The 15,840-nt window shown below is 52.8% G+C and overlaps 1 protein-coding gene across 5 annotated transcripts in view; it reads right to left on the bottom strand.

Annotated features, from left to right (window-relative positions):
• EML5 (EMAP like 5) overlaps positions 1-15,840 on the bottom strand; it is a 114,404-nt gene that overhangs the window by 73,903 nt on the left and 24,661 nt on the right. For all 5 annotated transcript variants that reach the window (XM_083166516.1, XM_083166515.1, XM_083166514.1 and 2 more), the window contains exons 2-5: positions 9,301-9,460; positions 8,207-8,305; positions 6,758-6,826; positions 3,617-3,802 (exon numbers count right to left, since the gene is read on the bottom strand). In XM_083166516.1, coding sequence (XP_083022642.1) covers positions 3,617-3,802; positions 6,758-6,826; positions 8,207-8,305; positions 9,301-9,460 — 514 coding nt within the window. The remainder of the gene's footprint in view (positions 1-3,616; positions 3,803-6,757; positions 6,827-8,206; positions 8,306-9,300; positions 9,461-15,840) is intronic.

Raw genomic sequence — 15,840 nt, 5'->3', positions numbered from 1 at the left:
GGACTTGGGAGGGCAGAGGAGGTGAGGGTTAGGCTGACGGAGGGTGGGGGGAGTTTAGGCTGCGGGACTTGGGAGGGTGAGGAGAGCTGATGGTTAGGCTGCAAGAGGGTGAGAGGAGGTGAGGGTTAGGCTGCGGAAGGGTGAGAGGAGGTGATGGTTAGGCTGCGGGAGGGTGAAAGGAGGTGAGGGTTAGGCTGCGGAAGGGTGAGAGGAGGGTTAGGCTGTGGGACATGGTAAGGTGAGGGGAGGTGATGGTAAGGCTGCGGGAGGGTGGGGGGAAAGTTAGGCTGTGGGACTTGGGAGGGTGAGAGGAGGTGAGGGTTAGGCTGTGGGAGGGTGAGAGGAGGTGAGGGTTAGGCTGCGTGAGGGTGAGAGGAGGTGAGGGTTAGGCTGCGTGAGGGTGAGGCTGCAGGAGGGTGAGGGGGAAGGTTAGGCTGTGGGACTTGGGAGGGTGAGAGGAGGTGAGAGTTAGGCTGTTGGAGAGTGAGAGGAGGTGAGAATTAGACTGTGGGAGGTTTAGAGGAGGTGAGGGTTAGGCTGCGGAAGGGTGAGAGGAGGTGATGGTTAGGCTGCAGGAGGGTGAGAGGAGGTGAGGGTTAGGCTGCGGAAGGGTGAGAGGAGGGTTAGGCTGTGGGACATGGTAAGGTGAGGTGATGGTTAGGCTGCGGGAGGGTGGGGGGAAAGTTAGGCTGTGGGACTTGGGAGGGTGAGAGGAGGTGAGGGTTAGGCTGTGGGAGGGTGAGAGGAGGTGAGGGTTAGGCTGCGGGAGGGTGAGAGGAGGTGAGAGTTAGGCTGCGTGAGGGTGAGGCTGCAGGAGGGTGAGGGGGAAGGTTAGGCTGTGGGACTTGGGAGGGTGAGAGGAGGTGAGAGTTAGGCTGTTGGAGAGTGAGAGGAGGTGAGAATTAGACTGTGGGAGGGTTAGAGGAGGTGAGGGTTAGGCTGCGGGAGGGTGAGAGAAGGTGAGGGTTAGGCGAGGTGATGGTTAGGCTGTAGGAGGGTGAGAGGAGTTGAGGGTTAGGCTGCGGGAGGGTGGGGGGGGGGTTAGGCTGTGGGACTTGGGAGGGCAGAGGAGGTGAGGGTTAGGCTGACGGAGGGTGGGGGGAGTTTAGGCTGCGGGACTTGGGAGGGTGAGGAGAGCTGATGGTTAGGCTGCAAGAGGGTGAGAGGAGGTGAGGGTTAGGCTGCGGAAGGGTGAGAGGAGGTGATGGTTAGGCTGCGGGAGGGTGAGAGGAGGTGAGGGTTAGGCTGCGGAAGGGTGAGAGGAGGGTTAGGCTGTGGGACATGGTAAGGTGAGGGGAGGTGATGGTAAGGCTGCTGGAGGGTGGGGGGAAAGTTAGGCTGTGGGACTTGGGAGGGTGAGAGGAGGTGAGGGTTAGGCTGTGGGAGGGTGAGAGGAGGTGAGGGTTAGGCTGCGTGAGGGTGAGAGGAGGTGAGGGTTAGGCTGCGTGAGGGTGAGGCTGCAGGAGGGTGAGGGGGAAGGTTAGGCTGTGGGACTTGGGAGGGTGAGAGGAGGTGAGAGTTAGGCTGTTGGAGAGTGAGAGGAGGTGAGAATTAGACTGTGGGAGGTTTAGAGGAGGTGAGGGTTAGGCTGCGGAAGGGTGAGAGGAGGTGATGGTTAGGCTGCAGGAGGGTGAGAGGAGGTGAGGGTTAGGCTGCGGAAGGGTGAGAGGAGGGTTAGGCTGTGGGACATGGTAAGGTGAGGTGATGGTTAGGCTGCGGGAGGGTGGGGGGAAAGTTAGGCTGTGGGACTTGGGAGGGTGAGAGGAGGTGAGGGTTAGGCTGTGGGAGGGTGAGAGGAGGTGAGGGTTAGGCTGCGGGAGGGTGAGAGGAGGTGAGAGTTAGGCTGCGTGAGGGTGAGGCTGCAGGAGGGTGAGGGGGAAGGTTAGGCTGTGGGACTTGGGAGGGTGAGAGGAGGTGAGAGTTAGGCTGTTGGAGAGTGAGAGGAGGTGAGAATTAGACTGTGGGAGGGTTAGAGGAGGTGAGGGTTAGGCTGCGGGAGGGTGAGAGAAGGTGAGGGTTAGGCGAGGTGATGGTTAGGCTGTAGGAGGGTGAGAGGAGTTGAGGGTTAGGCTGCGGGAGGGTGGGGGGGGGGTTAGGCTGTGGGACTTGGGAGGGCAGAGGAGGTGAGGGTTAGGCTGACGGAGGGTGGGGGGAGTTTAGGCTGCGGGACTTGGGAGGGTGAGGAGAGCTGATGGTTAGGCTGCAAGAGGGTGAGAGGAGGTGAGGGTTAGGCTGCGGAAGGGTGAGAGGAGGTGATGGTTAGGCTGCGGGAGGGTGAGAGGAGGTGAGGGTTAGGCTGCGGAAGGGTGAGAGGAGGGTTAGGCTGTGGGACATGGTAAGGTGAGGGGAGGTGATGGTAAGGCTGCTGGAGGGTGGGGGGAAAGTTAGGCTGTGGGACTTGGGAGGGTGAGAGGAGGTGAGGGTTAGGCTGTGGGAGGGTGAGAGGAGGTGAGGGTTAGGCTGCGTGAGGGTGAGAGGAGGTGAGGGTTAGGCTGCGTGAGGGTGAGGCTGCAGGAGGGTGAGGGGGAAGGTTAGTCTGTGGGACTTGGGAGGGTGAGAGGAGGTGAGAGTTAGGCTGTTGGAGAGTGAGAGGAGGTGAGAATTAGACTGTGGGAGGGTTAGAGGAGGTGAGGGTTAGGCTGCGGGAGGGTGAGAGAAGGTGAGGGTTAGGCGAGGTGATGGTTAGGCTGTAGGAGGGTGAGCAGAGGTGAGGGTTAAGCTGAGGGAGGGTGAGAGGAGGTGAGGGTTAGGCTGCTGGAGAGTGAAAGGAGGTGAGGGTAAGGCTGCGAGAAGGTGAGAGGAGAGTTAGTTTGTGGGACTTGGGAGGGTGAGGGAAGGTGAGGGTTAGGCTGCGGGAAGGTGGGGGGAAGGTTAGGCTGTGAAACTTGGGAGGGTGAGGGTTAGGCTGTAGGAGGGTGAGAGGAGGTGAGCGTTAGGCTGCGGGAGGTGAGGGTTAGACTGCGGGAGGGTGGGGGGGAGGTGAGGGTTAGGCTGATGGAGGTTGAGGGAGGGAGGTTATGCTGTGGAACTTGGGAGGGTGAGGGGAGGTGAGGATTAGGCTGCGGGAGGGCAGGGGAAGGTTAGGGTCATTCTGCGGGAGGGTGGGTGGGAAGGTTAAGGTTAGGCTGTGGGACTTGGTAGAGTGAGGGGAGGTGAGGGTTAGGCTGTGGCAGGGCCGGGGGAAGGTTAGGATTAGGCTTAGGGAGGAAGGGGGTTAGGCTGTGGGACTTGGGAAGGTAGGGGTTAGGGTCCTAATTCAGCCACTACTGGAGCTCAGCCCCACCAACCCCTAATGGCGGCAAAACAGCAATCTTACTCAATGTTGACATTTCATCTGTCAAGCTTTTGTGTTTCTATAGAACACCCCTCCATTGTATCTAGATGACAGGTACAAGAGGTTTACATGACAGTGGCTGACACAAGGGATGACACATTTTTTGGGTCTCTCATGTTTCCCCAATGTTAGCCTGATTTACAATGTATATGGGCTACAACATGGTAAAGTGACAGAGCACGCCGCCTTGCCCAAAGCGGTTTTATCATGACCGGTGTCGGTGGGTGAGATTTGTCTCCACTCTCCCCTGTGGAATAATGATGGCGCATAAGGTGAACTCACAGCGTGCGCTCCTTGGATTGTCCGAGCAAGATTCAGCCCTTTCCACACATATATGTCTCCATTTAGCGCTCCGGAGTAGGTGACCTCATCTCTCGCACATGCCAGGCACAATATAGTCTGCAGGTCACCGGTCTTCCCAAACATCCCTCGCTTCGGGGTCAGCGAGTTCCCACACAGACTCCAGAACTGAAACACAAGGATAAAAGCATGGGTCATAGGAGGCTTATAATGGGGAGCAGGTCACAGTACACAGACCTCACGGACAGGAATTAAATAAAGTCCTCAAATTGCCACATTTCATTTCAGCATGCAACAATATGTATACTGTGAACACCTAGGCCACGCCGACAAGAACACGGTAGGTGTGCCCTCTCCCAGGGCTGCCATTAGAAATTGTGGTGCTGACAAAAATAGGCCGGGTACCCTTTCCCCTTCTTGAATCCCCGGCGTGCCTGGTGAGACCGCTGTCTGCAGCACTGGCCGCACTACACAACCTCTACATTGCTCCAATTATACTTGATAAACTCCAGTCCTGGGCCCCATTTCTGTCTGAGCCTGGGACTGAAGTACCTGCAGTCCCCCCTGATGGCTGCCCTCTCCTGGGGTAGATGGGCGCTTCCAAATACACAGAGGACAGGTAACAGCGCAGGGGGACAGGTAACAGCGCAGGGGGACAGGTAACAGCGCCGGGGGACAGGTAACAGCGCCGGGGGACAGGTAACAGCGCCGGGGGACAGGTAACAGCGCCGGGGGACAGGTAACAGCGCCGGGGGACAGGTAACAGCGCCGGGGGACAGGTAACAGCGCCGGGGGACAGGTAACAGCGCAGGGGGACAGGTAACAGCGCAGGGGGACAGGTAACAGCGCAGGGGGACAGGTAACAGCGCAGGGGGACAGGTAACAGCGCAGGGGGACAGGTAACAGCACAGGGGGACAGGTAACAGCAAAGGGGGACAGGTAACAGCACAGCGGGACAGGGTTTTCCTGCAATCCAGCCAAAGGTGGAGTACAGAAAACAGAAATAAATCCAACTCTGGGCTCCAACAAAGATGTTCCCCTTCTCAAAAGGTAGAAGGAACTAATGGGATATATATTGATGACCAGAATACTGTCAGATAATTATATTCATCCCTCTCCCTGCACCCCTAACCCTACCTCCCAGCAACCTAACCATAACCCTCCCTCCTCACAGCCTAACCTTAACCTTCCCCTCCCCGCAGCCTAACCTTTCCCTTCCCTGCAGTCTAACCCTCCTCTACCCTGCAGATCAACCCTCTCCTCCCTGCAGCCTAAGCCTATAGTTCCTCGCAGATTATCCCTAAGTACCTACTTAGTGCCTAAACCTAACCCCCCTCTTTCCCGGACACACAGTCCTGTTCCCTGCTTACTCACCACTTGGGATACTGTCTGTCGGATTCCATCATTGGCATCCAGACCGCTTCGGAATTCCGGCGCCAGTGTTAAGAAGACAATCAGGATGCGAGTGCCGGTATACTGAATGCCAACATCCTGACCGACAGGATGCTAAACGCACCCCGAACCGAATGCCCTTACCTCAAACATAGGCATATTTGCAGTACTCAGTAAATCAGTGTCTCATCACAAGCCTGCTGCTTGTTCTACCAGGTATCAAGGCTCTTAAAGCCCTGACAAACTTTAGATCAGCCTCTTACAGGTGCAGATAGTCATTAGTCTGTTGTCAGGGCCTAAAAGATGGAGCCCGTCCTCTCTCTTCACCTATAACTGCAGGATCCTTAACCGGCTTTTACTAAAGCCTAAACATCTATTCAGTATATTTTTCAATCATAGAAATTTCTGAGGGGTTTTAAAACATATAGGTCAAAAACCTGTTTATACTTTACCACTGATCACATATCCTATCACAACTGCAGCCCCAAACTAAGAAACATTGACCAGATGGCTTCCTGGCCTGCGCTCTGCTGACATTGTTATGTATGTAATGCCATGGACCTCCTCGTTATTCTCAGACATCTTAATGGGGCAGTTTCAGTGATCACCCTGAAATGTTATTGTTACCATGAGATGCCGACTACACGATAGCAGAAAGAAGCTTTGCCAAGATAACTAGTTGATATTTCCTTTATTATAATGCATGTATTTATCTGTTTTTCTCACCCTCCTGTGTAACAGATAAATACCATGTGAATAAAGGGGTCTGTCCTCCGGGGGCTGCATCTGGATATTAGCAAGAACCTACCTGACAGAATAATCCACTAAGAACAGAGGAACTCGCCCTTCACTGTGATTCATCAGAACTGGATAAAGCATCTGGCCCAAGGCAATTACTCTAAGAGGCATTTTCTACTCAAATAAGAGCTAAATGGATTAGAATCCGGGACGTCTCCTCCGCAGGACAGAACGGCTGAGACTGCATTATGTAGAAGCAAACTGTTCCATTACACGGGGAGCACAGATCAATGCCATGCTGGGGGATAAAGGGACTGTCGCCATCAGATGCGTTATCCGTACAGTGATATGCTATAGGGGCTAAGGAAGGACATACAGTATGGGGGGAGGGTCTGATTCAGGTGTGGTTGCACCTGCACTCTGACAGAGCGGCATATGCCTGAGCACAGGGCATTGCAGAGCAGCAGCTGTGTGATCAGGTCTGAATATCTGAATAACCCCATAGTAATATAACAAACAAGAAACCAGCTGTGGGAGATCGGACGGAGCAGAGGACCGGCTGAGCCGTAGTAAACAATATTAGAGCACACTTTGTTTATCTAGATCAGTGTGGGGTGACCCAGAGCAGGCTAAGTACTGCACATAAGGGGATGTCCTGCCGCTTGGAAATGATTGTGGAAACTGTTCATTACGACCTCTTAGGGATGCGCAGCTTCAGCGCCAATTTAAATATTTATCTTTCTGTAAATAATTAATCAGATAAATAATTCAGAGTACACATGGCAGTGAAATGCTGTTCATTGAGCCGCCTGGAATAATCCCTCCCCCCCCTTGAATGTACGGCACACACATAGGACGGATCGCAGGGGGCGATTACAAGATGTAGAGAGAGAGATAATGTAGCAATCAGCTCCTAACTGTCATGTTACAGACTGGGTTATCTCTCTCCGGTGCTCAGTACATTTCCCCCCGACCCGAGTATAATGTCCTTACCTTGATGTGCTTCACGCCGCAGCTCACCAGCTTATTGGGCTGATACAGGTCCCACGAGATGTCAAATATCTGAAATACAATAGATCATCATTAATAGTCAGCTGACATGTACCAAGCGCAACATCGTGGGCGGCGGGATCCAGCATTGGCAAGTGGCGGTGGGGGCCATGTTGCATTTGGCAGCCTGGCCCTTGCTAGCGATGTCTCCCATCAGTCCTACATGCAGGGCGAATTGGTAAGGTCATGGTTGGCATGCTGGCGCAATATAGCGGGTACACACTGGACGATTTTAACATTTTGTTGTTCAGACCCATCGTAAACGGTAAAATGTGGTCTAACGTGTACCCGGCTTATGGAGAACTATACTGCGCATGTGTACTGTGAAATGATATTGGCAGCCGTGCGATCAGGCCCATAGTCCACGTCAATGGAGAAGTATGAAAATGTAGAAAAAAAGGGTACTTGTTTCCTAGCACGGCCACACCGATTTGCATCGGGGTGATCGTGTCGGAAAAATCGCGTCGGTCGCATCGCATGCGACCAAATCGCATGCGATGCGACCGACGCGATTTTTACATTGAATCAAATGTGAATAGGGTCCCTGGGACCCTTTTTTACATTGGATTCAATGTAAACTATTCCCAAGACCCCCAATTTTACCCCCTGAAAGCCACCCCACGATTGACGCCAACCCGAAGCGTGGCGAGCGCAGCGAGCCCCGCGAGGGGACACGTACAACTTCACAGGTATACGCGTCCGCTCGCCACGCTTCGGGCTCGGTGGCTCGCTGCGCTCACCAGACTTTATATTCTCAACTCCACGCCGACGTTGATAGTAGGGGTATGAAAAGGTCGGAGGACGCGCACCGCCGCCCATCGCGGGCTCGCTGTGTTCGCCACGCTTCGGGTTGGCGTCAATCGTGGGGTGGCGACGGGGCCATATACAATGTAAAATGGGTCATATGTGAGATGGAAGACCGACGCGATGCTCCCGATTTCAATGTTAAAAATATTTTAACATTGTAGCCTATGGCAAAATCGCGGGCATCGCGTCGGGGGCCTGTTAATGCACGCGACCGACGCAATGCACCCGATTTTGCCTTTGCCGGCAAAATGGACCTGATTTCAAAGGAAATCGGGTCCATCGCGGGCATCGTGTACCTTAACTTTAAGGTACACGATGCCCGCGATTGTGGCCGTTCTAGGAAACAAGTACCAAAAAAAGTGATATATTTCTTCGACCATACAGGTGGCGACAATTGTCATGCGTCAACCTTATGTATGTGGACATATTGACTGTCGGCCATGTTCCTGGGGACCTATAATCCAGTCACATACATGGGCGCGCCCTCGGATTGCTCATGGAGGAACCTGTATCTGACTCTAGGAGATGCCCCTTCCCGCACACACCAGCCCCCGTTTCCCCATCCCTGTACCTGGCTCTGCGTACCCTGTCAGTGTGACCCGGAGCCATAGACAACATCTTCCCTTTCCTCCAGTCCCACACGCAGATGGTGTTCTTGGAGTCCAGCCCGACAGACACCAGGCACTGATATCCGCACCACGGGACCACAGCAGAGGAGGAGAGGAGAGGTCAGTTACTTTGTACAGGACTGTACAGATATTATAAGTCATGTGTCACCAGTGTGCTGTCTGTCCTACAGTGGGGGCTCAAACACTTAGGAGACTCTACACTGTTACTATATAGGGAACACATAGTATATGACAGACGAAACTGCACACACTTCAACCTAAACAATCTGTAGGATTTGTCCTAAAATTATTATTTATATATAAGAGTTCTCTAAGGTCTGTCCCATCTCTAACATGGATGCCCTGGGGAAGCTGCCCATTTAATGGCTCACATTGATAGGGAAACACAATATACCATATAGGAGGATCTGGCAAGAAGTAAGTATGCCTACAGGGGAGGAAGGGGGCAGGACAGAGCTGGGGTGGGGCTGAGCGGGACAGAGCAGAGGACAGCATGGCAGTATTGAGTGGAGGAGGGGACAGAGAAAAGGAGGACCAGTACTGCGTGGGAGGGAGGGAGGGGCAGGATAGAGCAGGGGTTGGGCTTAGCAGGACAGAACAGAGTACAGCATGATGGGACTGAGCGGAAGAGGGGACTGAGAAAGAAAGAAGACTAGTACCGCATGGGAGGGAGCGGCGAGACAGAGCTGGTGCATGGGTGGGGCAGGGTAAGACAGAGCAGAGTACAGCATGGGGGTACTGAGCAGAGGAGGGGACAGAGAGAAGAAGGGCCGGCACCACATTAGAGGGAGGGGCGGGACAGAGCTGGTGCATGGGTGGGGCAGAGTATGGCAGAGGTACTGAGTGGAGGAGGGGAAGGAAAGGAGGAAGACTGGTATACCATGGGAGCAATGTGATTATATTTCTGGCATTGTATCACACAGGACACACTATGGATAGAACTTAGATATATTATGGTATGTAGAATGTATAAGACTTGTATCCCGCTTGAAGGCTGATAACCAGTAGAAGTAAGCTCATGCCATACATAGTTTGGGCAGAACAACCTACCTGCCCATCTTGGTCAAAGGCCAAACAGGCGATTCCATGGGTGTGGACGTCCTTCAGTATGGAGACAGTCTGCACAGAGTACGAGTCCCACACGCAGATATACGGTTCCTTCCCAACCTGTCCTGTGGCCACCAGTAGCCTCTCCGGGTGCAGCGCCAAACTGGGGAGAAAATAACACTTATATGTACCATACTCAACTCTGCCAGCTGTACCAACCCAATATCTGCTAGCTGTACCATCCCACCTCTGCCAGCTCTACCAGCCCAATATCTCCTAGCTGTACAATCCCCACCTCTGCCAGCTGTTGTACCAACCCAATATCTGCTAGCTGTACCATCCCTTACCTTTTCTATATGTGCCAACCCCACCTCTGCATGCTTTACCAGCCCAATATCTGCTAGCTGTACTATCCACACCTCTGCCTGCTGTACCATCCTCACCTCTGCCAGCTGTACCTACCCAATATCTGCTAGCTGTACCAACCCTTACCTCTTCTAGATGTGCTAACCCCACCTTTGCACGCTTTACCAACCCAATATCTGCTAGTGATACCATCTCCACCTCTGCCTACTGTACCATCCCTACCTCTGCAAGCTGTACCAACCCATTATCTACTAGCTGTACCATCCTCACCTCTGCCTGCTGTACCATCCTCACCTCTGCCAGCTGTGCCAACCAATTATCTGGTCACTTCTGTGCATTGCCCAAACACAGAGTGATCGGACCCACCCAGGCACTCCCACCCCTTTCCTTTCCCCCAACCCACCATACACTGTGCTTATCCACCATTGACTACCACAGACTGTTTCTCTGTGAGCGGCAGAACGTCTCCCGGCTGGGAAAATTCATACACACTCTCACATACACCCCACTCCTGGGGCCATATGTTTATTGCTTGAGCACTGGTCAATCAACATATTGCCAACCCAATATCTACTAGCTGTACCATCTTCACCTCTGCCAGCGATACCAACCCAAAGTCTGCTAGCTGTACCATCCCCACCTCTGCCCACCGTACTAACCCTTACACCTCTTCCAGATGTGCCAAACCCACCTCTGCCAGCTGTACCAACCTCACACTGTATACTGTAACCAGACCTGGCAGTAAAGGGGTGGGTCTATGGGTGGGCATCACGGGACTATTTTTTTCTACCATTCTGGAATGGTGGGCAAGCCCCCCTGTATGCCCCCAGACCCAGGCTACGTGGCCAGGGAGGCGCTTAAAAGTACTAGTTTTTCTGTAATTTATTTTAAGGGTGCATGGCCACACCCCTGTGATTATGCCATGCAACAGATAAATACCCGGGCCCTCCCAGGATCTCTAGTGCCCTGCCCGGATAGTCCATGTGCATGGTAAAGTATTGAAAAACTTATGATGACTTTCCATGCAATGTCCATGCCATGGCGACCATGTGCATACAGTATGTCGATCTTACACATGCACAGTTTAGGGTGGCACTTGGCTTACAGTAGTGAATGGCCCATTAGTTACTGCGTCTATAGATGTGGCTGCACTGGCTTCGTATCTGTGGCATGCAGGTGCCCACAGCAGTAACCCACAGAAGCAGGTACCATGGTGGCGATTGTATTAGTGTCACCCCTATAATACATCCGTGACATTGGCTACAAATCCCGGCTCTATACTGAGCAGCCTAGAACAAGGATGTTGACTGATTCAGACCTGCTCACTAGGCTATGTATAATCAGAGCCTAGTGAGCAGATAATGCACTACAAGGCAAGTGGATGTGTACGCTTACACACACACACACACACACACACACCCCCCTTCCCCACCACACAACCATCGGGATTGGGCCGAATTTGGTCAGGTCTGAATCTGTCCAGGCTTAGTATTTGTGTCGGCAGTCTCAGACGATGCTGCGTCTGTGCCAACTCCTTCCATACATTGTAGAGTCATACAAAGGAATCACTGGGACCGGTGGGAACAGAATGGGATACATGAAACCTTATATCACCCTGCGGACTCATACATTCCCCATAGGAATAATACAGGATAGCAGGCCATGGTCTTCGGCTGCATCTGACACGCCTGCATTTCAGGATTCACTCCAGGAGCATCAGGAACCGGAGCAGATCTGTTCCTATTCCCCGTCTAGATGTCCATGTATTGCTGAGTACACGCAGGAGGAAAGCCGTTCCTGACTGTGGCTGACCTGTCATCTTCCATCAGCGGCTCAGCATGAGACATCTGCCCCTGTGCAATGTGCTGCTCTGCTCATGCTTCACTGACTGGTCCTCCAAACGACGCAGTTCCGTCTCAGCCGCAGGCAGCCGCCCCTGGCCGGTCAACAAGTAATAACCTCAGCTCAGCCTCTCACATCTACTGGTCTCATTGTACCATAATGGCAGCAGCAGGTCAGAAGCAAATACATGTGCTGCATGAGTATCCAACTGCAGGGGCGTGTCCCACCACAAGGGCGTGTCTATGCTGGTTTTGAAATATTTCTATATAACATTAGTAGCATTATACTTTGGATATATTCACTGTGATAATTATTTTCTTCTCACTCTGCACAGTACAAAGGATTAAGATGATGTCTATGCAATACATTCCAAACGCAATTTGACCTTGTGTGATTCATCCCTAAATATATGTGTGTTTTTGGTGTATTAAATGTTATTTTATTGTGAACATGGTCGTAAATATAAGAAAGCTGGGAGATATGCAAGTAAATACAATTGAAGAATTATCCCGGCCATTTCACCAAGCCTAGCTCATCCCATAGTTTGGTTCTGGAGATGTGATAAAGGCCGGTAATTAATTAGGTGTCTCTATCCATCGAAGGAGATAATGAACTGTATAATTACTTATTGCAGCTATGTTGGTATCCTGCATTAATAAACATAATGGACAGAAACATCCTTTCCTGTAATAGCATCTGAGGGCCTTGCTCTACACCCCCTCCCTTTAACCCCTGCATGCCAGTCTGCACTGGCTCAGAGCGGAGGCAGCAGTCACCTTGTGCCTGGATTACAGGAGACAGATTAGTATGGATAGGGGAGTGATGAGACGGCGCATGTGACTGTCATCTCTGCATGGCTCTGATCTTCTGGCGCTCTCCGTCACCACGTAGTAGAGAGCAAGGCTTTCCCTGTCATGGGCATTTACCTGCCCAGCACCCGCACTGCACACCCACGTAAAATGGCTGTGAATGAGGGAGACGTCTGGGTGTCAACATATACGAGCACAGTGCAAATGGAGCAACAGGTGAGGGGGAGCGAGGACATGGAGACTGAGAGTGCCCATCCTAGGAAGGAAGCTGGGAGCAATGGCAGGAGCGAAGAAGCCTGGGACACAGAGGATGAGAGGACCCCACCTAGGAAGGAGGCTGGGAGCAATGACAGGTGAGGAGGAGCCTGGAACACGGAGGCGGAGAGGGCCCCTCCTAGGACGGAGGCTGGCAGCAATGACAGGAGAGAAGGACACAGAGGCTGAGAGGGACCCTCTAGAAAGTAGGCTGGGAGCAATGACAGGAGCGAAGGAGCCCAGGACACAGAGGCTGAGAGGGCCTGTCCTAGGAATGAGGCTGGGAGCAATGACAAGTGAGAAGGAGCCTGGGACATGGAGGCTGAGAGGGCCCGTCCTAGGAAGGAGCCTGGGAGCAATGACAGCTGAGAGGGAGCCCGGGACATGGAGGCTGAGAGGGCCCATCCTAGGAAGGAGGCTGGGAGCAATGACAGGAGAGAAGGAGCCCAGGACATGGAGGCTCAGAAGGCCTGTCCTAGGAAGGAGGCTGGGAGCAATGACAGGTGAGGAGGAGCCCAGGACATGGAGGCTGAGAGGGCCCGTCCTAGGAAAGGAGTCCTGGGAGCAATTATAGGTGAGAAGGAGCTCAGGACACGGAGGCTGAGGGGGACTTTCCTAGGAATGAGGCTGGGAGCAATGAAAGGAGAGAAGGACTCGGAGGCTGAGAAGGCCCATCCTAGGAAGGAAGCTGGATCAATGACTGGTGAGGAGGAGCCTGGGACACGGAGGCTGAGAGGCCTGTCCTAGGAAGGAGGCTGGGAGCAATGACAGGTGAGGAGGAGCCTGGGACACGGAGGCTGAGAGGGCCCATCCTAGGAAGGAGGCTGGGAGCAATGACAGCTGAGAGGGAGCCCAGGACATGGAGGCTGAGAGGGCCATCCTAGGAAGGAGCCTTAGAGCAATGAGGATGAGAGGGAGCCAGGACATGGAGGCTAAGAAGGCCCGTCCTAATAAGGAGGCTGGGACCAATGACCGGAGAGGAGGAGCCTGGGACATGAAAGAGGAGAAGGCCTGTCCTAGGAAGGAGGCTGGGGCCAATGACAGCTGAGAGGGAGCGCGGGACATGGAGGCTGAGAAGGCCCGTCCTAGGAAGGAGGCTGGGAGCAATGACAGCTGAGAGGGAGCCTGAGACACGGAGGCTGAGAAGGCCCATCCTAATAAGGAGGCAGGGACCAATGACAGGTGAGGAGAAGCCCAGGACATAAAGGCTGAGAGGGCCTGTCCTAGGAAGGAGGCTGGGAGCAATGACAGGAGAGAAGGAGCCTGAGACATGGAGGCTAAGAAGGCCCGTCCTAATAAGGAGGCTGGGACCAATGACCGGAGAGGAGGAGCCTGGGACATGAAAGAGGAGAAGGCCTGTCCTAGGAAGGAGGCTGGGACCAATGACAGCTGAGAGGGAGCGCGGGACATGGAGGCTGAGAAGGCCCGTCCTAGGAGGAGGCTGGGAGCAATGACAGCTGAGAGGGAGCCTGAGACACGGAGGCTGAGAAGGCCCATCCTAATAAGGAGGCAGGGACCAATGACAGGTGAGGAGGAGCCCAGGACATAAAGGCTGAGAGGGCTGTCCTAGGAAGGAGGCTGGGAGCAATGACAGGAGAGAAGGAGCCTGAGACATGGAGGCTGAGAGGGCCCATCCTAATAAGGAGGCTGGGACCAATGACAGGTGAGGAGGGACATGAAGGTTGAGAGGGTCTGTCCCAGGAAGGAGGCTGGGAGCAATAACAGCTGAGAGGGAGCCTGGGATATGGAGGCTGAGAGGGCCCATCCTAGGAAGGAGGCTGGGAGCAATAACAGGTGAGGAGGAGCCTGGGAAATGAAGGATGAGAAGGCCTGTCCTAGGAAGGAGCCTGGGACCAATGACAGGTGAGGAGCCCAGGACACGGAGGCTGAGAGAGCCTGTCCTAGGAAGGAGGCTGGGAGCAATGATGCTGAGAGGGAGCCCAGGACACGGAGGTGAGAAGGCCTGTCCTAATAAGAAGGCTGGGACAATGACAGCTGAGAGGGAGCCCAGGACACGGAGGCTGAGAAGGCCCATCCTAATAAGGAGGCTGGGGCCAATGATAGGTGATGAAGAGCCTGGGACATGGAGGGTGAGAAGGCCTGTCCTAGGAAGGAGGCTTACCAATGATAGCTTAGAGGGAGCCTACCATTTTCAAGATGATATACCCAAAAAAGAAGGCCACAATAGTGTAATATTGTTAACAAATAATGATACAAGTATGTTGACCAAATTTTTGAGTCTACATATCAAGTAGATAACAGCGCATAATTTGAGAGGCGGTATACCTCATTATGGATAGAATTTTCCCTTTATTCCCCTCCTTGGATGAAGTGGTGTCTCAAAAGGATAAAAGAGACATCATGGTGCTGTATACACACTTTAATAAACATAATAAAAACAGATATACAGTGAACAGAATCACGGGACTCTCACCATTCAATTTGTCCACAGGTTAATGTAGACAAAAAACCATGTGTTGGTTAATCCAAACAGGTGTCCCTGGATGCTGGAGTATGGTAAGCAGGGCCGGATTATAATGGAGGCACAAGGGGTCAGTGCCCCTGGGCCCCCCCTCTAGCTAGGGGCCCCCTGTGGTTGGCATGTATTTTATCCACAAAAAAAAAAATATTTTTTTTTAGCTAAAGGTTTTGTGCTTGGCAGTGGGGTAGTGCTGTAGCTTCACCTATCTGCCAATGTGACAATGATTAATGGTGCTGAGCATCGGGAGCTTAGGCACACTGATTGCACGAGTGTGCTGTGCATTACTGGGAGTTGATTAAGTCCCATGACACTTTGCACCAGAGGGCAGAGGCTGAGAGGTTTGTGCTGAGCTCTGATTGGTGGAGCTCATTACATGCTTCTCAGGCCCATGGAGAACAGCAGCAGTTTAGTCATGGGAGGGTTTTTAATCAGAGGCAGCACTAGGACTGTGAGGTCTCCTACAGAGTAAGGTGCAGAGGGACAAACACAGGCTTTTCATGTGGTATGTATTTATATATATATGTGTGTGAGCGTGTGTGTGTTTTTTATATATATATATATATATATATTATATATATAATTCCTGCAGTTACCCATTGATCAAGTTTATTCTGCCTTTACTCTGTGTTTTGACAGTGTAATATTCTCCCATGCAGTTTGCGGCCAGTAATGACAAGTGCAAGGGGGCCCCCCTGTCTAAAGTACCCCGGGCCCCCCGAAGGCTTAATCTGGCACTGATGGTAAGGGGTCTCCCGAGTCCTTTCACTGGTTTTCCAAATGACCAGTGAA

The sequence above is a fragment of the Crinia signifera genome, chromosome 12, assembly GCF_055691185.1.
Source record: "Crinia signifera chromosome 12, ASM5569118v1, whole genome shotgun sequence".
NCBI classification, from domain to species: Eukaryota; Metazoa; Chordata; class Amphibia; order Anura; family Myobatrachidae; genus Crinia; species Crinia signifera.
This window is presented reverse-complemented; position numbering and strand designations above follow the sequence as displayed.